The sequence below is a fragment of the Pleurodeles waltl genome, chromosome 3_1 (assembly GCF_031143425.1).
Source record: "Pleurodeles waltl isolate 20211129_DDA chromosome 3_1, aPleWal1.hap1.20221129, whole genome shotgun sequence".
In the NCBI taxonomy this organism is placed as follows: domain Eukaryota; kingdom Metazoa; phylum Chordata; class Amphibia; order Caudata; family Salamandridae; genus Pleurodeles; species Pleurodeles waltl.
Window position 1 is genome coordinate 169,934,307 of NC_090440.1, and position 23,660 is coordinate 169,957,966.

The 23,660-nt window shown below is 42.8% G+C and overlaps 1 protein-coding gene across 1 annotated transcript in view; it reads right to left on the reverse strand.

Annotated features, from left to right (window-relative positions):
- The window catches only part of LIPC (lipase C, hepatic type), a 506,459-nt gene that overhangs the window by 26,601 nt on the left and 456,198 nt on the right, over positions 1–23,660 (reverse strand). The window contains exon 8 of the mRNA XM_069222091.1: positions 4,427–4,645. Coding sequence (XP_069078192.1) covers positions 4,427–4,645 — 219 coding nt within the window. The remainder of the gene's footprint in view (positions 1–4,426; positions 4,646–23,660) is intronic.

Here is a 23,660-nt window from a genome sequence, read left to right on the forward strand (position 1 = left end):
GCCCCGGAAAAGGTGGCGGATTGGCCGGTCATGATAGTGTGGGCGGTACATTGTCTGCCGCCTGTCTGTTGGCGGTGACCGCCGCGCTGTTTGTCGGTCCCGCCGTGGCGGTCGGAGTGTTAATGTGGCGGGCTGTGTTGGCGGTTCCCGCCAGGGTCAGAATTCCATTTTTTGGACCGCCGGCCTGTTGGCGGGTTGGCCGCCGCTTTATCACCGACCGCCAGGGTTAGAATCACCCCCTATATGTCCCACCTTATCCATACACTGCACCCTGCCCTTGGGGCTACCTAGGGCCTACCTTAGGGGTGTCCTACATGTAGGAAAAGGGAAGGTTTAGGCCTGGCAAGTGGGTACACTTGCCAAGTCGAATTTACAGTGTAAAAATACACTTACAGACACTGCAGTGGCAGGTCTGAGACATGATTACAGGGTTACTTGTGTGGGTGGCACAACCAGTGCTGCAGGCCCACTAGTAACATTTGATTTACAGGCCCTGGGCACCTCTAGTGCACTTTACTAGGGACTTAACAGTAAAACAAATATGCCAATCATGGAGAACCAATTATGTACACATTTTACACGGAGAGCATAGGCACTTTAGCACTGGTTAGCAGTGGTAAAGTGCTCAGAGTTGAAAAGCCAACAGCAACAGGTCAGAAAAAAATAGGAGGCAGGAGGCAAAAAGACTGGGGATGACCCTGCAGAAGCAAAAGTCCAACATGGCCCTTGGTCCCTTCTGCCCCCCCTTGCAATCCTTTTTGCTGTTCTCCCTCTTTGTCCACTCTCACTGTCCTGTGTCACTCTCCCTGTGATTCTCATTCTCTTCTGTTCCTCTCTTGCACTTGTGTCTTTCCCTCCTCTGCCCCTCCCTCATACTCCTCTCTCCTGCTCGTCTTTCCTGTCCCTCTCCTTTCATTTCCTCCTGCCTCGTTTCCTCTATGCGTCTCCTATTTCCTCCGGTTCTCTCTCACTCCCTTTTCACAATCTCTTTCGCTCCAGTTTCACTCCCTTCTGCTACTCCCATTTGCTTCTGCTTCTTTCTCATTCCCTCTGTCCTGTCACGCATCCCTTACTGTTATTCCTCTGTGTCCATCTCACATTTTGTTCTGTCCCACCTTCATATTTCCCTCTCTCAGTTCCTTCTTTTCCTCGCTCATTCTCTTCTATCAAGTGCAGAACTGACAGCGAGCTCTGGGTAGAGTAGAATGCACATCTGGTTGGGATGGCATGGGGAACAATTAGAAGGGAATATATTCACATAAAATGTTGCATATTAACAACATTTATTTTACAGGACCTGACAGCACCGCACGGTCTCCCTTACCAGAATGCTGTTTGAATCCAATCGAGACTTCTTTTTGCAGCTACGACCAGAATGTAACATTAGCATCCTTGTTTAGTGCCCTTCAGGGAAGCTGCCTTAGGAATAAACACTTCTGATGAATTCACCTTTGAGGCCAAACTAAAGAAGTCTAGAGTTCCCAGTGCCAAGTGATAAATCTGCATATGCAGTTTATGTAACTTACATGACTTCGGGCTTTTGTCCCCTACATAGAAATATCTCCAACATCCAATTAATGTTGACATCCCAGTGGTGCCAAGCAAAGCCCTTAATGGAAGTTGCTGATAGGGTCATCACCCAGACCTTTGGTCTACATTCTTTATCTCTCCCAGTCACCAAATTTCTTTTTTGGTTCTTCTACCACATTATTAAAAACAAGCACCACGCAGAGCAGGATCCCTGTTTAGCGCATTAACAGGAGATACTTATTGCCGTCTTCTGTTACACTAGGAGCACTCAATCAGGAAGGGTCTCGAAAGAAATATTTTTGAACTACCCCTTAGATTTTCAATTCTGTGTCTGCACAGCAGCTTAGTTTAAGGCATTATGGAAATCAAGGATAAGCCCCATACTTCAAAGAAGAGCCAGGGTTTCCCTAGGAATCACTTTAACATAAGTATCTGTGGCCTCGGTGTGGTTGAAACTATCACATGCACAACATGGACCATTTAAATATCATCTTCATCCAGATTGTCACTTGGAGCATCTACATTATTTTGAATACTTATTTAAATGGAACAATCTGGATAATGTTGCTATTTAAATTATCCATGTTGTGCATAGATTGGAATACTTCGAACCACACCGAGGCCAGAGATACTTATGGTGACATAATTCTTAGGGCAACATTGTCTTGTGGATGACTGTATTATCTGAGTTCCTTGAAATATTGGTTGCCCCATTTCTTTGGCTAACCCAAAAATAACCAAACAGATAGCTAGGAAGTTCACGCATACCAACGAGTGCTAATGTGGCAATGCTCTTAACACCAATTATAGGATGGTGGAGGCTTGCTAAAGACATGCCTTATAATTGCTAGTCATTGGTGAAATATTGCTAGGTGGTTTTTCACCTAAGATGCACTAAGTAGTAGGACCGGGTACAACAAATCATCAGGATAAGAAAGTTCTCTTGTTAACTTTGTTCCATTAAATAGGCTTTCATTATCGCCCCCCACTAATACCCTCTCTAATGCATCTCTCCTAATTGTTTAGTATTTTCTTATAAGAACTCTGATATGACGTCACTGGCTCTTCGCTTTTGCTGGATGCGGTGGTGAATGTCATTGTTATATATGCACGTGAACCCTTCAAAAACTGAACTACTAGTTACACCAGCAGGCAGCCTAACACGTCAATCACTACATTGGGCAGATGTTATGAGTCCATGTCCAACTCCCTTACAGATGCAAGGCAGACTTGGCATATGGATAGATGACGTTCTTACTCTTACCTCTAAAGTGTGGTTTTGCCTGCTTCTCCAAATGAAGTCTATTTCATATTCTTATCCATTTTGAGAAGCGTCTACATGTCTCCATTTTCAGTGCTCATGTGAAGTCCCGAATGGACTATGGCTATGCTTTCTACTTATGGGCCTTAGAAAGAGCAGGCTCATCTCATCACAAATGATCTGAAATGACGGCATATTATGCTAGTTTTAGACATTTTTATTGGTTCCCTATTAGAAATCGAGTGATGTTCAAGTCTGTAGAGCCTTGTACCAGTGTCTTCTGAATTCATTGCCTCCAAGTTTAGCTGGCTTAAGCCCATTAGGGCATTACGGTCTTCTTACTTTATCTTCTAGAGCTCCAGATTTAAAACAGCTCGATGTGGTGATCGTGTGTTCTCTCTGTGGCAGCCAAAGCATGGCATTCCTTGCCATTATCTCTGTCAAGAACCCACTATCGTTGTTTTAAGAATTTGTTGAAGACCCTTTTGTTCAATAGATAAGGTGACATGTTCTGTGCAGTTACTAGTGCCATGAACCTTCGGCGTCCATGTGCTGTATAAAAAGCTGCCACCATAACAATGAGTTAGCCACTCATTTTACCTTAGAAGTGACAAAGTATCTATGAGAATAATAATGGCAGACAGTCTGTCAAGGAAGTCATGCTTTACACCCTCCTAGAGCTTGGGGTTATTATTGTTTCTTTCTACGGCAGAGCAGTGAATGTGATTCAAATGCCTCTACATGACCTGCAGTGTGTACCATGGCTAGGATTGATCTGAGCTAGCCACCATACTTAAGCCCTATGCATCAACTCGTTCCATGAGCTTGACACCTAGGGGCATATTTAAGAGCCCTTTGCATCACCTTAGCGTTGTCATAGCATTATTTTTTTGATACTAAGGTGGAGCTAATGAGGCTTTTTCCATGTGCCATATTTACTAAGAGGCGCAATACATGCATTGTGCCACTTTGTAAACCCTTGTGCCACATTATGCCTGCACCAGCCATAATATATGCAATGGGAGCATTCTGGCACTAGGACGCCCGCAAAAATGGCACAGTGAAATGTAACATTTTTTTTAATGCCTGCTCAGAGCAAGCGTTGAAATGATGCTCCCATGTAAACCTGTGGGCCTCCATACACATTGTTGACGCTAGTGCAGCAAAGTGCCATAATAGCATCAAAAATGTTGATGCTCTTGTGCTAACGACTGCCATGGTACGCCGTATCGTAAATACGGTGCAAGCATGGTGCTGTTAGGGACCGGTAGGGGAGCAGAGAAAAAGTGGAGCATCAGCTCTGATGCACCGCTTTTTCTTAAATAGGGGCCCTTATGTCTCTTATGTATTCATGCAGCAAGAGAGCCTGTACGGTGGTGCTCCTTTTGTTATCTAGCCACTAGTTCTGGAATGCTTTACCACTGTACAAGAGAACCCTACATATTATGATTACCGTTGGGAGAGGAACCATATGTGCTGCAGGTCTCAAGTATTTTGGGAACAATACAAATTCCAAAATATAATGATGTCATAGATAAGAGCATTCAGTGGAGCCGCTCCTGTTTAAATGACAATTTAAATAAGGTAACTGCCACTGCAGCCCTATGTAAGGCTGGGTTTAAAGTGATCACTTACTTTTGCTGTGTTTCTCCTGCTTTGACTCTTATTGTCTTCACTATGAGTCCTTTCTTGGGTGCTCCAGATGTCCATGGGATGATTGTTTGCATGGTGTCCCAAATATTGGCCCAGACATCCGTGCCTTCCCATTTAAACTTAATCATCATAAGTTCCCCAATATCCGTGTCCAGGGTGATCAGAAACGAGTAGGTTTTATTCCCATGGATTCCATCAACCCTGCAAACAAAGAACAAGGAGTAACAATGTGATCAGTCAAGCATGGCAGCTGCAGACCTGACAACAATTAATCTAACACCACAATAGAAAATTGCTTAGAGTCCTCCTGTTTTTTCCGCAGGCCTATAAAAAGAAGGAGGGATACAAATGTGGACTTTTTTTTCCTCTGCATTATCTGAATTGTTCTTTTCTTTCATGATCTACTTCTAAAGGATATTGTACTGTAAGCAGACAAGAAAGCCTTCAAAGTGTGTTTTTCACGAAATTCAGACTTAAAATGATTCCCATAGCTCATGTCAAACATAGGCTTTGCTGTAGATGCCACAGATTGCTGCTTTGAGATGTATTACTGTCCATGATCTATTGCTCATTGTGCAAACAGAGTCTACAATGCAATGTGGCCAATTATTTGTGACATGATAGAAGCTAGGTTCCCTCAGTTGCGGCAACTTTGGTACCCATGAGTTGAAGAGTGCTGCTTCTTCCATATTCTTGCACTAGTATTTAAACTGTGAATCCTTGAGTCCAGCTATGTACACAGAAATGTAGGCCTGCCACTGCCAGGAATATCCGACCGCCATCGCTGAACTCACATTTGCAAATCACAATTATTGCACAGCTGTCCCATAAAGAAATAGAGGTTGCAATGGCCACAAAAGTAGCACCTTGCAAAAAAACCGTATGGGCAGCATGCAGCAGTCTATGGGACTGCTCTCTGCTCGCCCAGATGCCCCTGATGTCCACATCCTTTTGCACAATGGCAGCTGTCCCTCACAGGTAGCTTGCACTGTGCATATTTTTAGCCACTGACAATGGCAGCTGGTAAACATCTAGCACTTTGTTACTGCTTAACTGATCACAACACATTTAACCATCACGTCTGAGAGGGATCATGTTTTCCATTCTTTGTATTAGCCACTACTTTTGTATGCAACATTTTCAATGGGATGGCCTGCACTCTGGGGGCTGAAGCACTTTATGACAAGCACACAGTCCAAACAATCAAAGCACAATGCAAATGTAGAGGGGTCAGCAGGTGTAGTGAGAGTTCACAGTTTGTATGGCTGAAGAAGGACATAAATATGTTCCTGAATTTGAGAAATGATGTTATTGAATATTGAATCAAGAGTCCTAGGCTCATTCTCTGCTCTCCCACTTGACCAAGCGGCTTTATCCTGGGCAAATCACTGTCTCCCTCTGCCTAATTTGCCTTCTCTATGAAAAGTGGGGCCAGTCAAACTAGCTGACCCCAAATATGAGCCCTACTTAAGAAAAGTGGACAATTAGATTTGCACAATTAGATATTGTCACATCCAGGTGCAGGGCGTGATTAGTTTCTTTCATCCCTCCTACGCACTCCATTCCTCTTTCTGGAGTAAGTTTTTTCATAAGAGTGTCGGGGCTATTCATGGTGGATTTACTCATTTTGATGCTTTCATAGGGCAGGTCTTGGAAGAGGTTAGGTTTGTTTTGCCGTGGGTCTGGCTTTGGGTGGGTTATAAGGCATTTCTTGGATGGGAGGGGGGTCCAAAAGTATAACAATGGAAGGTCAGGGATATTGAGCACGGATCAAAGGGATAGAGGGCCAAGGGTAACAACACAAGGTGGAGACCAGGGCAGAGGGGTATTGGATTTTGGGTATAAGGTTTGAGATGAGAAGGGTCATATCTGAGGGGTAAGCTTTATTAGAGGGGAGTGGTTGGGAGTTTAGGTGGTTGCAATGTATTTGTGAGGATGGTTAGTTTTGTAAGGCTTGTTGCTGAGATTATTTATAAATCTGCCAGACCTGTTCTATTAAAGCAGCCTTTTACCCCTTGCATGGTGTGAGTGTTGTGGTTTGCGCGCTGTCTCACCCGATTGCCTTAGAAACAAGAGTAGATTATTCCAGAATTTGATAGTAAAATGTGCACCTCCCTGTACGGAGCTTCTTTATCCTGGGAACCTCAGCCAGAAAGTGCTTTGTGGTTCTCAAAGCCTACCTTGTTTGTTAGAAGGAACACTGACTTTTGAACAGGAATGTGCGAAGATATTCATTTGTGAGTGAAGTCTTGCATATGTTCTGATTAATCTGCTACCAGCAGTTCATGGTGTTTTTCCGTTTTTTTGCCCCGTATAGTTTTTCCTGCAAACTGGCAATATCCCTTGTGTGAGTGCTAGTCGGGCTGAAAATTAATGTGACCTTTTTCTCATGAGTTAATTTTAAAACTCTTTTGCTTGCGACTTTCAAAACAAGATTAAATGTGTGAAAGCACAGATTGTATAGTGCTAACCCACATGCAGGAAAATTCACTAACTGTGAATAGAAATAGCGATATATGTGTGAATTATAGAAGCTCAATAGAAAAAAATGTAACAACTATTACCTTCTACTTAAGACCACACATTTTCACAAGGGGGGTAGCTTGGTCAGTAAGATTGAGAGGGGGTAAGCTTCAGATTTCCAACAATCAGGCAGCGGCGGCCATCACAAGGGGAGGGGTAGGGGAAGGACATGGAGGGGAGAAGATTAAAAAAAATAAAAAATTAAACTTACCTTACCTTCACAGACGCCGCAGCCTTGTTCGTCGTTCCTCTTTCATCGATGTGATGTCCCACCATTCACTGGGACACCAGCCCAGGCACCCCAGCAATCCTTGTGCTGCTTTCATGATAAACTTAGCATGAAAGCAGCTCCAGGATTGGTCTGAGTGGCTCGGACTGCCACTCAGACACACCCTGGGGTCTGTGCAGTTTCTCCAGCCGAGCTGTTAAACACAACCGGGCTGGAGAAACCTAAATGCGCATGTGTGTTTGGCCGGCCTGAAACGGCTGGCCAAACGAACATGTGCACTTAGGTGCACTCTCTCCTCTTCCCCTCCTCCCACCTCCCCTGGCCCAGCCCCACACCATCCCACACTCTTGGCTGAGCCAGCAGCAGAAAAATAAAACGATAGTCAACTATAGTTTTATTTTTCTGCTGCTGGCTCAGACAGGGAGGCGATGCTCCTTCGCCAAAGCAAAGGAGCTGCCCCTACAATCGGGCAGTTAAAAATACATTATATGAGAAAAAGGACAGGAGGGGAGCTTAAGGAGCAGTAGAAAGGGAGAAGAATATGTACTGCGATCAGTACTTACAACAATATTTTGTTAAATAGCCATTTATAAGACATTTAAAACAGAGATGAGTGTGTGTGTTTTTGTCTGTGTGTGTATGCAAATTCCCTAGTGAAATCCGACAGACACCTCAACTGACGCGACTTAAAGTACCTGTACCCAACTATTTACTACAAAATACATTTATTTGAGGGGCAGGGGGTGTCACAACCCGAAGCTACGCCCCTGATTTTTACCCACCTTTCTTCACCTTACCTCCTGCTTCCCTCTCCTCCTTTCCATTGTTATCTACAAATTGTGGTGCAAATAAAATAACTTGTTATTCTGACCTTATAATTCAATTAAAATATTACCCATAAAAATGAAAAACAGGCGACCACGCTAGATTGCTAATGATTAAATTACAAGCAGGTCGTGCAATGCCGGGTCTGCTTTAACATTCAAGCCAATTTTCTTCCGATATTCTATTCTCAGCTTTCAATATCTGCGAGAAGAATAGTAAATATATAATGTGCTGTTGCTGGGTAGCCGAAGTTGAATAATTCAGTGATAGAATTTGATTCTGGGGAAAAAGGAAGAGTACATGATTTACACTCATCCATCACATATGCTGCAACTTGTCCAATTGGTTGTGGCGGGTCTACCAACCGGAGGGACATATAGCCGGAAGTGTAGTGTGTGACAGACTTCCACCCACAAGCGGATAATATTGTGCATTCAGGACACACACTGCAAGTGTGTGTCTGGAAAGCGGTAAAAAATAACTGCTCTCAGTTGGAGATTCATCACACGCTGTATGACTGATCGTAAATGTATTTGCATCAGATAAGATGGTCCAAAAATATAGCTCTCCAAACATGCTGCACTGGGAGTTTTAGAGGAAATGTTTAGAGGCAGAGCCAAATAATTTACAACAGCTCTGAAAAGTGAAGTGCAGGACATGCAGCAAAGCCTGATACTTGCCTGAGACTTGCCTATCCTAAGTATGTATTTCTGTTAATTGATTTGTGAATTTATGGGTAATATTGTGTGAGGCCATTTATATTCCATACATCTGTATACATATATTTTCCTCCTAAGTAAATATTTTGAACGCCCTGGGTCTGTTTTGTAGATAAGTTTGTGCTTTATGCACACTTATCACCCTATAGTAACATACCCTCCCATGTTCCTGTATTTGCAAGTAATGCATTGCACATGTGATGTGCACTACTAGTTCCTTATTCAAAAATATAAAAATGCCTAATCACCTATGCTTATAGTCTTCTCTCTGTCTCAAAATCTAAAACACAGCAAACTGCAAAACAGCTATACTGAGAAATCTTTCCCCTCATTCGGTGTTCCTGAATATTTATGTTAATATGTAAGTGACTACTTGCTTTATGCCAAAAATCCATATATTGAAAAACCATAATAAAAAAATAAGTAAAATATGTTGCAAATCGCACTACAATGAAAGATAATCCTTAAAAAGGTGGAAATAACCTAGGGGAGAGAAGAAAGAAAGATTAATTTTAATGAAATATCAAAGAGTGAGAGAGGAAAGTATCTCTAGTGACAATGAGCTCCAAAGTTTGGGATCAAAGAGCAAGATAGATCCAAACTAAAGGGAAGCTGAAAAACACAGATTTCAGAGGCCGACTGAAGAGAACAAAAGTAGCCACGGAGACCATCAAAATGTGAGGGTCTGTATTTTTTTAATTTTTTGTAGGTTCTATAGTGCTTTCAACACCACACTTTACAATTAATTAATGAGATGGCACAACTGAGTATATGGATGGACTAAAAGTACAGTAGGAAGGAAAGCACAGTCTAGAACCAGGGGAAAAGCCAAGGTGGAATACCAGGAAAGGAATTTTTTTTTGAAGCTGTGCAATATATTTTGCTCAAACCAACTTTCTCCTTTCCGCCTCAAAGGATAGACAGAAAGTCTAACCGTCTTGACAGGATGGAAAACGTCCTTAAGTAATGCGGTGTCGCTGGTGGTTGGAGGCACAATGCCTTGGCATCAGGAACCTCCTAAACTAATGCTTAATTTGTAATGTAATGAGTGTGGTGCCCAAAGTTTTGTTTAGAAGCCCTTAGCTGGCGCTATCAAAGGTTGGGATGCCGAATACTAAGACTGCATTGTCTTGATTCAGCCACACCTCTATAATCCAGATTGCAGATTATGTTTCATCCCTACTTGCTACCTCTGTGACTGCTTTTACATAGTTGTATTCTTTCTTCTTTCCCTCTTCTGTGTTTTTATTTCTCTTGCTCTGGGTGAAAGTCTGATGAGGAAAAATAAGTGCCGGCCCCCAAACAAATTTACAGTGGGCCATACCTGCACCCACTGGCTCAAATTAAGCACTGCCAATAGATTAAACCCAATATCAGAGAATCTTTAATAGACTGAGTCAGCAGCCATGAAATATGTAACACTCCACCCCTGGGTCGGCAGCTATCAGTAATAAGACAAATATAGCAGACTTTCAAGAGACCATATAGTTGGTCACAAATTGGAAAATCAGCAGCAGAAGAAAGGTTGCTTCCCCAACACCAACAATTTCCCCTTCCCCACTTGCATATGAGGATGGGGAGGACAAGGTGTGGGTGGTGGGAGTAAGAAAGGTAGAAAGCGCTGCCTCACCAATGACACCTTAAGACTTCGAACCCCATGAGATTAGGAGATGCCTGCCCAAGCACACTTAGCACTTCCAGCCAAACACCACTCTAGGAGTTCCTGCTGGCCCTTTACAGTGTCGATTGATACTGATTAACTCACATCTCTTCACATTCCATGACACCTAGGGGGATTTCCAACAATTAACCTTCCCACTAGTGATATGCTAGCAGACCAAACTGCTCTCAAACCTCCTTTGTTCTTGGATGGGAGCCACTGCACACACATACTGCTAAAATCAAGTTACTGTTACAGGAAGGGAAGGAGCCTGGTAGACCTAATTAGGATCTGCCCTGGCATCTGTCAGATGTGTGCATCCTTTGTCAAAATAGCCCTTGGGGTATATTTACCAAATATTGAAGTTTACTAATAAGTTACACTTTCTTCAAAAAATGTATTAGGGCGCATAGTTATTTTCTTTAGTCCTTCCCAAACCAGTTTATAGAACAAAGACTACTCCTCACCAGCCCATTACAATAAGGAAAAGGCTACTTCAGGCTATACAGTGGCACAGCACGTTGACTCTTGTCACTGTAGAGCTTCAAGTTTCCTTTTGAATTGATCGTAACTGCACACTGCAGACTAGATGTGGGAACTGCTTTTTATGCCGCTGATGTCGTTTCTGTATAATATCTCTTTGTCCTTAGTCAAAGGCGAGCTCTGCCAGTGGATGTCAGACATTGTTCTCCAGGTTTGGGAGAAATGCATTTCCACTTGGAGGCTAGTTAGCAGTTTAACCATCCCCAGAACTGCATATGCCAGCAAAACCCCCTTCACAGCAAACAAATCAAGGGAGAACACACAAAAAGTTAATTTCTGTGATGGTCCAAGTGCTATTAATACCTTTTTTGTACATAAAATGGCCTCAGTAAATTACATGATCAGATAAAAAAAAACACATTTATATTTATTTACTTGCTTGTATCTCACTGCAGGCAGGCAGTGAATGTTTGAGGAGCGACACGAGGCTACAGTTCGAAAATGAATGCCTATAAAACATTCCATCATATCTGCCATGCAACAGAACAAAAAAATGTAAAATGCGCAGTATGCTTTAAGGAAGTTTGCAGTCTTATGCAATTATTGTTATTTGAAGCTCATGAAGTTAATATAACTGATTTGCTAACCTTTCGGCAGATCAGTACAAATCTAACCAAAAACCTTTAACTCAGTAATGCCTCCTGTAGAGTCAGTGAGGAAACATGCAGTTTAAATGTTCTAATATTACACTTGAAACTAGCAGTCTCATAGGCTTTACAGATTTATGCCTTGAGTTATTGCACAGAGGCCTCCTGATTCCATCATCAGGATGTGCTAGAGCCACACTTGTGCACCTCTCGGTTAAGGGCACTAAAACAGAACCTGCTCTTTAGTTTACTGCCCGGATCTGCATGGATACCTGTAAGAAAGATTATTTTTTTTGCTTTTGGAGCTCTAAATGTAGGACTTCTTACTAGAGTGAGCCTTCCTAATGAAGTCCTACTCACTGTAGGCTACTATTAAAAATAGTTTTAGGCTGCTGATGTCAGTGCCTACCTTTCAAAGGATGGTCTGTTGTGTTTAGCTGGGGTAAAGGCCTAAGAATAAGTAGAATGCTGCACTTAATAACACACATCAAGAGAATCATAAAGGGACTGTATTACTGGCTCATCAAGTCATCTCTACACCAGCAGATGGGATCGAGATTAAATTTCAATAACCTCCTAAGACTTTATAATAAAATTCAGAATACCGGAATAAATATTCCAGTTCTTTTTGGCAAAACTGTAAAATTGGTAGTGTTTAAACTGTTTTACGCTGTAAGAAAAGACTGTCTAGGCTATAACTCTTGATTGACTTGAGCACATTTATTGATGTGTTATTTCAAAACAAATTCTAGATTTCAAACTCATATCACGAGTCAGGTTTACTCTAGACGTATTTCTTTGAACATTTTTTAAATTTGGCATTTACCCCTGAGCCACTCTTAATAAGAGCCATGACTGCTCTAACCTGCTTGGCTGATTAATTGTTCTGCTGGCCGGCAGCAGATCATTCTTCCTCTTAGAACAATAGGCCCATCCTAGGAGATTAGACCTCTCTTGGCAGCGGAAGGGAGTGAGGGAGACATTTTGATAAGCTGATCAGGTGCACCCCTTTGACAGCCACTGGCAATATGTTCCTAAATGGGTCAAAGGGGATGTAGGCTAAAATCTGGCTCCAGTCAAAACAGAGGTGTATCGTCGAAGCTTGAAGGGAAGATGCAAGACCTATTGGGGGGATTGGCAGCTTGGCTCAGAGAGTAAGACCAGTCCCAGTTTTTGTTCCAAAGATGACATTTTAGTTCTTCTCTGAATGCTATGCAGAGGGGTTGGATAGCCGTAGGGCAGCTCCCTGAAAGTGCCAGTTATTGATGCTAAGCCATCTCTGACTGGGTAGGGACACTACCATCCAGCATTCCCTACTTCCAATTTTAAACCTGTGCACAGAGAAGAGAAGTTGAGATGAAAATGTGCAACAGAAGAAGGAAGACACACCAGCTTGCTGAGAAATCTCTTTCAGAGTGAGGGGGCCCACTATGGGCTTATTCTTGGAATATTGTTGGACTTTATATCCAGAACTAATAGCACTAGTTCCCTGCGTTCATCTTGGGGCCAGTAAAGGTGGATTTGTTGACAACTCCCTGAAAGAAGGGGTCAGGTTCACGTTTTGTGGACTGGTACTGTTTAAGGGTGCCCCAGAAGGTGGTGCCACAGGCTGAAGAAGTAAGCAGGCAGCATGTAAGTAGCTGAAGACCTACGTGCTTGATGTGTGCAGGCAAGGTGACTGGTCTAACTTGAGGACCGTTTGAAATGCCTGCCAGGAATGTCCCAGCTTAGGATTCTACCAAGGATGCAACCAGGGCCTGGACAGGACAGCATGTTTACTTCCCTACAGCCAGCTAATAAGCAAACAGTAGTGTCAAGAGAATTGCAAAGGCCATCATAATTTGTGGGTCTAAAGGACCTCACATGAGCAATTTTAAAGTTTGCCACCAGAAGCAGAAAGAAGAAAAGCACTCAAGAATGGTAAATGGATCCACTTGTGCAGGTGTTCTGAGCTTCAGAGGAGCCCGGCAGGCAGAAAGCAACAAAGTGCAAGTTGATAACTCCCACTGGAGCCCAGGTGCACTTGGTTTCCCTGGGGGTTCAGAGATCCAGGATCGCTTTCGCACTGTACATTTTCTCACCCTTCATTTAGAGGTGCAGAAGCATATGTAGGTGATGGAAACAACCTAGAAAAGAGTCTGATATCCAACACCAGGTGATCCCTGGGAAATTCCATGGCCCTTTGAGGTGCATCAGTACTCCTGCTCCACTCCTAGTGCCTAAGTGTGGAGAGAAAAGAGCAACTGGTTCCCACAACAAGCACAGAGGAGTGTGTTGGGTATGGAGTGGGTGTGGCTGTGATCCTCATGGCCGTAACAGGAGTGTCCTTGGCTGTCCCCTGGAACGTTCAGGGGCATCTGTACAGGGTCGCTGAGGTGGGGAGTTTTAAATTATTAAAGGAAAAAATATTTGTACCAGCCCCACTAGTGTCTGCTTCAAAGGCATAAGAAAAACTATTTTTGGCCAAAGGAGAGCCTGAAAGGGCTCTGAGACACTAATTTACATATTTTTAGTGGTACCCCAGAAGAACCATGGACACCACAAAGTGTTGTACTGGTGGTGTCATCAGCAGCTCAGCTGCACTCCCACCCCACAAGTGCCACAACGAGCAGTGAGAGAGGGGCACAGTAAAGTCAGTGGAATGTACATTAGGGCCCACAGGAGAACTGTGGTCTTGTGCTTTCAGCAGAGCCTGGTTTTGAATAGATAGCACCCTAGGCGTAAACAAATTGGGTACCATTGCTGCTGGTAATAGGCAGGTGCTGTCGTTAAAGGAGTTATGGTCTGCACCCCATTAAAGTACATGAGACTTACAGTTAATAGTCTTAATTTTTCCATCCGACATTGTATATAAATTAGTAATTTTGAGTACAATATTTAGTTTTGAATGTATTAAACTACATTTCTTTTATCTAACAATTACAGCTGGACGTTGAGTTATTTGTTCTGTTGCTAAGTTATGAGTTTCTGACCCAAAGAACCTCCCCAAAATATTGGACTGCTCTGCCTCACTACCCTGAGAGACATGAGCTAAAAGGCATAGTTAGGGGCCGATTTAAATTGCAAAGGGATGCCTGATTCTCTGCCAGAGTGACAGGGCAATTTACAGTCAATTCTCAATGATTGCCCGTAACCACCATCACAGTGGTTCCAGTCAGTTATTTTCGCCATGTGGTGCAGGGCTCTCTCAACATGACAGAGCCTTGCACCAAACTAGTTTATTTTTTATTTATAAAAAGAAAATCCTGAAGTGCGATTTTTGCTTTAAAAAGAAAAAAGATAATACCCGCCTCCCCCGTCACCATGGGAGTCATCTTCCATCGTGAGGGAGGCATGCTGTGAGTTTTTAATGTCTCTTACTGCCAGGGTTTACAGTAAAAAATGGCTATATGTCTGCCCATCCTAAGGGCTTTAGGGGTTAGGGTGAGGATGGGGGTGGAGATATATAGCCAATAGCCAAACTGCCGTAGCAAAACCTATGGGCCACCTGCATATTCATTAGACTGGCAGACCACAGTGTTGGCGGGGAGGGAACTCCACCGCTGTCTCTCTCCACCAACATTTAAATCAGTCCCTTAGTTTTCAGTCTGGGGGTAAGCTCGAGAATACCTGAAGAGAAAACCCCTGCCTATGATAGCTGGGACGCACTAATGTCTGCTGGTCCTGGTACCTTCCATGCTGATTTCTTATAACGACATATCCCATTTTTCTCTCTGAGAGCATCAGACATGGTATAGTGGCTATGGTGGTCACGTCACACTCTGAAGATCCGGGTTGTAATCCTGGCTTTAGCAGGTGATGCAAATTGTACAGTTACGTTTAAATCATTTCATCCCCCAAAACTGTAAACTTGTTAAGCATAATGCAAACATGTCAAACCTAATTAGATGGGCAAATTCACAAGACGCCTATGGATGTACAGCGTTTGTTGCTTTTAAGCTCAGTTTATCCTAACACTTCATTCAATACTTCTAATGTTTCGTAATACTGAAAATAACAAGTGGTACTGACTCCCAATTCAATAATATTCATTTGAATCGAAAAGTAGCTGAAGCTGTAGCTACGCTGAGCTCTCACATGGGCTATGCAACCTAAATGAGCGAAGGTCAGTGTAATTTGTTACAAGGGCACTGATGTACTGTCTTACCCGAGGGACAAGCTCCAGTCGGCCTGCACTTGAAGCTCATTAATACATACCTGTTTATTTAAAAAGGGAGCCCGTTAATGAAAGAAAATCCCAACCAGTGAAACTTTCTTGGGAGTCGTACATGAATTACAGGCTGGGAGGGCACCAAAAAGGGGGTGCTGTGTGGTTAAACTTTTCTTCCCAGGAAACCTGTTTTAAGTCTCTGCATCATGTCTAACTGATAACACTTTATAACAATCGGTAGGTAAGTTTGATCGTTACAATTAAAAGGCTGTTTCCCCGAAGCAAACCAAATGATCAACGTGTATTATTTTTAAAGACCTAATTTCCTTGACGCTAATGCACACGACTGGGAGATGGCAAAACCTGTATGCATGGTGTCTTCCTAGCAGCCGTGTTACTCGTCGTACTTAACATATTTACATTTCTTTCTCAAATCAGGCGCCGCGGTAAGTAGGTGGATCAAGATATGAAAGCTTTTCCCCAATTTTTTTTAGGTCTGGCTAAAGTTTGACAGTGCGCGTGTCTGCAAGACCCAATGCTATCCATTCTGGGGCTCTATTTTTATATAATTGGCTTGTATTTAAATATCTGTAAAATTCAAAACCAATCATGGTTCAGGCATACATAGAGTTGACAAGTATACCACTGAAATTTGGATCTGATATTCAATATTGTTCCCAAGAAATGGTCATACTACTTCTTTTTTCTGACTGGGACATTTCCAGTTTGCTGCACTCTTTGATAAGGGATGCTTCTGATGTCACGTGGCCGATGAAAAACAATAACTTGAATACTTATTTTTTGTTCTAAACATCTTTATTGGTATTTTAAAATATCAAACAAAAAAGAAGGCTCCCCAAGCACCATACAGTAAGAGAGGTTATGACAACCTGCTGCATTTTAGCTGCCAATTTTCAATAGCTTGCTGGAATTAACAGTATGTGCACCTTTGCTTTGTGCAGAATTAGTTTCACTTAATTTGCATTATTCATCCAATTCCGGCCTCTCAACTTTTCTGGGAATATTTCCTTTCCTTACTGATGGTGCAATTTCTTTCTACGTTTTTTGTATTGTGACACTGTTTTCACCCTTTTTAAATTATAAATACCGTAAACAGATGTATCTGATCACCTTCTTTTAATTACATCACTTTCATGCTTGACTTCCTTACAAAGTTTCCTGTAGCATGTTTTGTTGCAGAATTGCTAAGAACTGAATATATTTGAACATTTTCTGCCTCTGTGGAAAAGGAGTCTATCCTCTCTGGCACCACTTTCGTTTTCAGTTTTTGTAGAGCTCTTGAACAGGTATGTTTATAGAAGCTGAAGTGCTGCAAAAGGGCTAAGGGGCATATTTACAGGAAAGTGGAGCATCATAGATGATGCACCACTTTTCTTGCACCCCCCTAACTATGTGTGCATCGTGTTTACAATACGGCGCACCATGGAGCACGTTAGGCCAATAGCAGCAAACATGTTGAGCTATTGTGGCGCTTTGGTGGATTAGCGCCAAAAATGATGGTGCTAATCTACCAAAGTCAAGGGAGGCCCATTGAATATAATGGGAGTGTGACTTTAACACCTGCCTAAGGCTGGCATTAACAATACACTAAATATGGCACAGTGAAATCTCGTAAATTTCACTGCACCATTTTTCTTGGCCTCCTAACGGGGGAACGTCCCCCTTGCATACATGATGCCTGGCGCAGGCATAATGTAGCACAAGAGGTTACAAAGTGGCGCAATGCTTGCATTGCGTCACTTTGTAAATATGGTGCGACGAAAATGCCTCCTTAATGCCACATTAGCTTTAAAAAAATGACGCTAATGTGGTGCAAGGAGGCACAAGAGTCTTGTAAATATGCCCCTATTGGATAGCAGTTATGGAAAAAAACGCAGCTTGAACTTCAATATCTTCATATTAAATATTTCGATTATGTTAATTTTTTTCTTTAAGCAAAGTGGGTGAAAGCAAATTATTAGTACTGGTATACTCTTTCTGTTTTCCCTTTTCTGATTCTTTCTTTGTGTGTGGCAGTTGGCTGACCTTTTTTAAATAATTTAGCCACCACAGTAAGAATGTAATTTTCTGTCCCCCTTTAAATTAGAACTTTATTTTGATTCTAACATATTAAAGAATTGGCTAGCTTTTTTACCTTATTTCTATTCAAAGAATGCTGCTCATACACACGTGTACAGCTTTTGCTTTGTGCTTAAGTTAAGTCTTAACAATACCTACCCTTTCCCACTCCCTGCTGAGTCATTATGTTTAGGAACTCTGCAACTTGATTTACAATTTTTGGTTCATTTCATCAAAGTTGTTGTTAGCAGATTTGCTTTAGGCTCACTATCATTCAATGAGTTCCTCATCAAATTTAAAATTAAACATTATTAAACATGATTGTGCTTGAAAAGAAACAAATAATTCATTTGGGAATTCTTGATTTACCCATACGCTGATCACTTTGTATGATCATTTCTTAAACAATATTTTTGCTCATTCACTTTACGAGAGAGGTAATTACATTTCCTTTTTCTGAGATCAGTCTTTCCATGAAAGACATTTCACTTTTGAGGGTTGATATTCTGTTTCATTTTAGTATCTCCTGAATCTCCTTTCGATTGAGCCTGTGATCTTCAGGCTTCTCCTTTAATCCAGATTTACTGTTTTTAGATCTAACAATTTGTCTGGATCTGTCTATTATTGTTACATTTTATATTGGATTACATTCAATGTTCAACCAAACAATCACTACACAATTGAAACTACTTTGTATTAGAAGATAATAATCTGGACCGAAAGTAAACAAGTTTTTATGTCAAGATCAAGAGATTCTTCTTGATGGGCCATACTTTTAATTTTCAGTGTTTTGAATTACTCCTTTGCAAAATCTGTATTTCTGCTTAACGTCATTCATGATAATTCTCATTCTCATTGGTGATCTATGAGTGATTGTAACATGCTGACAGAGGAGAGATGTGCTGATGCGGTGACGCAACCCTGTGGAGCAGCCCAGTTGAGCGCAAAAACAACAGATGATGGATGGAATGCAAAACAATCAAACAGATCTGGGTTTAGTCCATCAGTTTTTTGCCTGCAATGCCATTCCAATTTGGACCCAGCCAAGTGAAAATCAGTCTTGAGTCCCGGGCTCACTATGCCCCTGGATTCAAACTTGCCTGCTGATGAAGGGTGATACCCTGAAACCGGTCCCAGGATGCTTGTTTTCAGTCCAGGGAGGACCTGGCCTGGCAGTTTGGGTTGGATTGTTCCCATAGGGAACAGGATCAAGACTGATTTGCAAATGGCTGGGTCCAAACTGGGGTGGCAATGTTGAGAAAAATAATTGATGGATTAAACCCAGGTCAGTGACTGGGGGTGAATGTTTGATTGGTTCCGCATTCCATCCATCATTTGTGTTTGTTTACAGTTGTTGAGCGCGGCATTCAGGCTCTGTCCCAGGGACCCGGGAGCCATAGACTGCTGTCACCGCTGTGAGCCCAGGGCTGGACTGGGCCACAGAGGCTGCAAGAGAAATTAGTTGCAGCTGCTGTAGGCATGAAGTGGTGTGCTAGTTATCTGGCTGCGTTCTTGGAACTGCTGTGAGCCGGTGACTTGAGGCTAGGGCTGGGTCCCGAAGGCAGCATGAGGATCTAGCTGCAGTGGCAGCGGGCAGTAGCTTGGCGCAGCACGCCAGTCATTTGGGAGTTGTTGCCAATGAGTAAGAGAGTGCTGTGAACCTCTGGAACTGCTGTGAACCACCACCCCGTCTAGAGTCACATAGGGGGTCATTCTGACCCTGGCGGTCACCGACCGCCAGGGCCAACGACCGCGGAAGCACCGCCAACAGGATGGCGGTGCTTCCATGGGCATTCTGACCGCGGAGGTACAGCCGCGGTCAGAAACGGAAAACCGGCGGTGTCCCGCCGGTTTCCCGCTGCCCCAGGGAATCCTCCACGGCGGCGCTGCAAGCAGCGCCGCCATGGGGGTTCCGACCCCCTTACCGCCATCCACAGGATGGCGGTAACGGGTGTCGTGGGGCCCCTGGGGGCCCCTGCAGTGCCCATGCCATTGGCATGGGCACTGCAGGGGCCCCACAACAGGGCCCCACTTTGATTTTCAGTGTCTGCCAAGCAGACACTGAAAATCGCGACGGGTGCCACTGCACCCGTCGCACGCCTTCAACTCCGCCGGCTCCATTCGGAGCCGTCTTCCTCGTTGAAGGCGCTTTCCCGCTGGGCCGGCGGGCGGCCTTCTGGCGGTCACCCGCCAGCCCAGCGGGAAAGCCAGAATGGCCGCCGCGGTCATTTGACCGCGGTGCGGTCATTCGGCGGCTCCCGCCGGGCGTGCGGTTACCGCCGCCGGCGGGAGTCGGAATGACCCCCATAATGTTCAGCCGTAACAAGTGGCAGTAGGGGCGAACACCCTAAAGGTTGGTGCTTTCTGGCAAGTGCTGATGGTAAGTGCACTAGGCACAAGACTTTCCCTCCTGTGGTGAGTGGAGGCAGCTGGAATTAGGCCAGTGTGGCTCGCTTATATGGAGGTGCCTATTTATGCATTGGTGCTGGATTTCACCTGCACATCCTGCTTGAAATTGCTGCAGTCCTCTTGGGTTGTGGCCACCCCTAATGATTCCAGGGGTGAGCTAAGTTAAGCCTTTCTAATCTGCGGTTTGGTGGCCCCACCAATAAGTTTTGCACTAGTTTCTCCATTGCTGTGGATGCTTGAAGGCTGGCTGTCAGAGGGTGGATTTCTAACGATTTTTTGGCATCGCCTCTGGAAACTTTACTTGACATCGCCTCCGGAAACTTTATTGGAATATATATGGGATCTCCCTCTAATGCTAGTATATATCTAAGATCTGGTGAGATACGGAGTCATTAGCCCATGACTACATTTTGCCAGCTGTTTTTCACAAAAGAAAAATCTCTCCATTTACATGCCATGTCTGAGTTTAAGTTATTTTGTACGCATGAGCAACTAAGGTAACAGCATGACAGCACAGAAGCTCCATTCGGGCAGACTGATTCATTTAAGGGCCTGTAAAAAGACTAAATCCAATCCTCTCAGAAATAAGGCTGCACACCTACATTCAATGAAGAGCTCGAACCCTATTTATTCCATCTTTCATAAAGAGAATATGGTACATAATGGTCTTACCTCTAAATTGGAGGGATCCTCCGCTCCCACAGATAAGGGACACAGCCTTAAACCCCCTTTTACATCACCTCCGTATCTGACAGTTACAGATATTTTGAACTTGCTGCCTGGGTAGGAGTCCAACCATCATAAAGAGGACTTTACTATCCTGGACGTGGATGTTAATTTGAGAAATCACCCATCAAAGGAGATAGGCCCTCTCATGACCCCACCTGTTCTGCCACAAACAACAGGAATGAAACTATTGAGTAGTAACCAATAGAGCATTCATCCGTTGCTCTGTAGATGTCATCCATACCTGATTTGGAGTTGCTTGGGACTCTGTATTGTAATCTCCCGGATCAATATGTACAAGTCTCTGAATCCCTTAAGTGTCTGGAGAGAATTTTATCTTCTGTCTTAGCTCCCTTAGAAAAAACTGTAAATAATGCGGATCACATCCAAAATAAATTATTCCTGATTCCAGAGGGCGAGGATGTATCCACAAATCAGTTTAAGCAGTTGGCAATAAATGAGCGGGAAGAAAGCATCTTGCCCAGTCCAGGTATAAAGGCTCCCCTTCTCATACCCTGCGCGAAGCTTGGGCTTATCGACGGTGGGTCACAAGTCAGTATACCCATTGCTCCAATCGACCTTCACAGACAAAATATTTGTGCATAGACAATGGAACGCAAGCTGGTAAACTCCACTTTAAGAAGCTGTATGGAACTATTAAAAAGAAGCAGAATGTGGAAAGTCTTATTCACTCAGTAAAACATTTCTTCGATTTAGGCTACCAGAATGCAGCATCAACTTGTTTCCCAGTAAAGGCCTCCTGTTATGGGTCAGATGCTTTGCTCATTTTTAGGTTCAAAGATGGTGCCAATGCAAGCTTGTCTGACACACCTGTGTCTTCTCAGACTAAAGAGAAAGCTAAAGTAAGAAAGGGTGCTTGCAGAAAAAGAATAAAAAGGTCCAAAAACCCTCCATTTTCAAGATGTTGGTGGCTTTGCCTCAAAGGTTACGATGAACAAAACTGCCAAGGTTAATACTGATGTTTAGGCGATAATGTTGGTCATCCTCTAAAGAAGGACCTGTCTTCTATTGACTCCTTAGCTAGAAGAGGGATTGATGTATCAGTGGCAGTAATTTTCTTGCCAACTGTTGACCAATTGCATTTAGATGTGGTAGGCCAGGTTTTTAATAAGTGCCTCTTGGAGCAGCTTAACACCTGGGTTGAGGATAATATGATTATCCCAGTTAATTGAGCTTCAGGAAAAAGCATGGCACTCTAGATGATACTTCAGCCCTGAAGCTCATTAATGAAAAATATGTCACCATGGGTTTCCCTAGTATATGCCACTTTTATAAATTTTTCCACAGCCTTTGATAAAGTTGATCGCCCGATCCTGTGGAAAAAATGATCTAATCTTGCCATGCCTGGAACCGTATTGTGTTTAATTATTGCCCTGCACTTCTCATCCTGCTGTCGAGTCCTCTTAAGTGGGGATCGGGGATAATCTGTGGGCTTCCCGACGAAAAATGGTTTGAAGCAGGGGTATTGACTTGTGCCATTGTTATTCTCACTGTATATATTTGACCTGTGTAGTTTTCTTTCAAAAGGATTGGGCTTACCTCTAAGTATTGCTTACTATACGCAAATGATATCTTAATTCTTGATTTAACCCCCAAAGGTATAAACAGCCGCTTACTGCATTACTTTAAAATTAACAGTTTGAATAGTAAAGGCTTATGCTTTCAGGTTAAAAGAACGTGCAATCACTCCAACTATTCGTGGTACCCTGGTTCGTAAAAACTGGAAACGGTTAGGAAGTATACATTTTTAGGAGCAATCATTTATAGCACTTTAAATGATTCAGATGCCATTTCAAGTAGTGGTAGTAAGGCGCAATAACAGGTCAAGGGGTATGGACACATTTTATAATGCTGTGGGCAGGAGACATTTTTTCCATCTTTTATCTGTGTACCAAGCCAAAATCCCACCCTATTATATGCAGTGGAGTTAATTGATCTGACAAAATGTTTTTTTTTTTTTAGAATAGACGGAAGGGCAAATATTAAGGAGATTATCAACATGTAACAATCTAGCAGCTACTGCAGCTTTAAGATTGAGATTAAAAGTTCATTTGAACAAGGCTTGGCGGGTCTTGTGCATTGGGCTTATTGCCTTTTGAGAAGTGACTGTAACTCCCTAAGGCACTTTATATGTGAGGTGATGTGAGGAGATTTCTATGTTCTTTATGAATTTCAAGTATGCACTAGTCCAACTTGACTTGGGCCAAAGTTTGTTATCTTCTCTATCACTAACCCAGCTAAAATCCCTTTTCAATCAGGCTTTGTTCAATCTAAGCCCATGGAGTCAAATGTTTCTGGACACTAATGTGTTTAAATATCCTACTGTTAAATGTATTAATGTCTGAAGGGTATGGATCACCAAATGTATGTAATCTTTCTCACAATGGAGTTCAGGACCTGAAACATCAATTATTCGTCTGCCCTGCTTTGTTGTTATATCATTTAAAGATGTTGAGACCCCTTATCCTGAAATTCTCTGTTCGAACCAGGGCTGAAGCTTTGCGTTTAATGTTTAGCCCTCCAAATGAAAGGTTTTGTATCCATGTTTTTAACTTTAAAAAAAAAAAATTCAAACAAACCTGTTTTAAAAGTTTTAGTATACGTTTTTGGGGGATTTTGAATCTGAATGCATTGTCGGGGTATTCAGCTTAATTGGTTTTATTGTATATATATATATATCATCTGGTCTATTTTTGATCTTTTGTCTTTTGTATTCTCTTGTTTCATGTGGACCTCTTCAGAGTT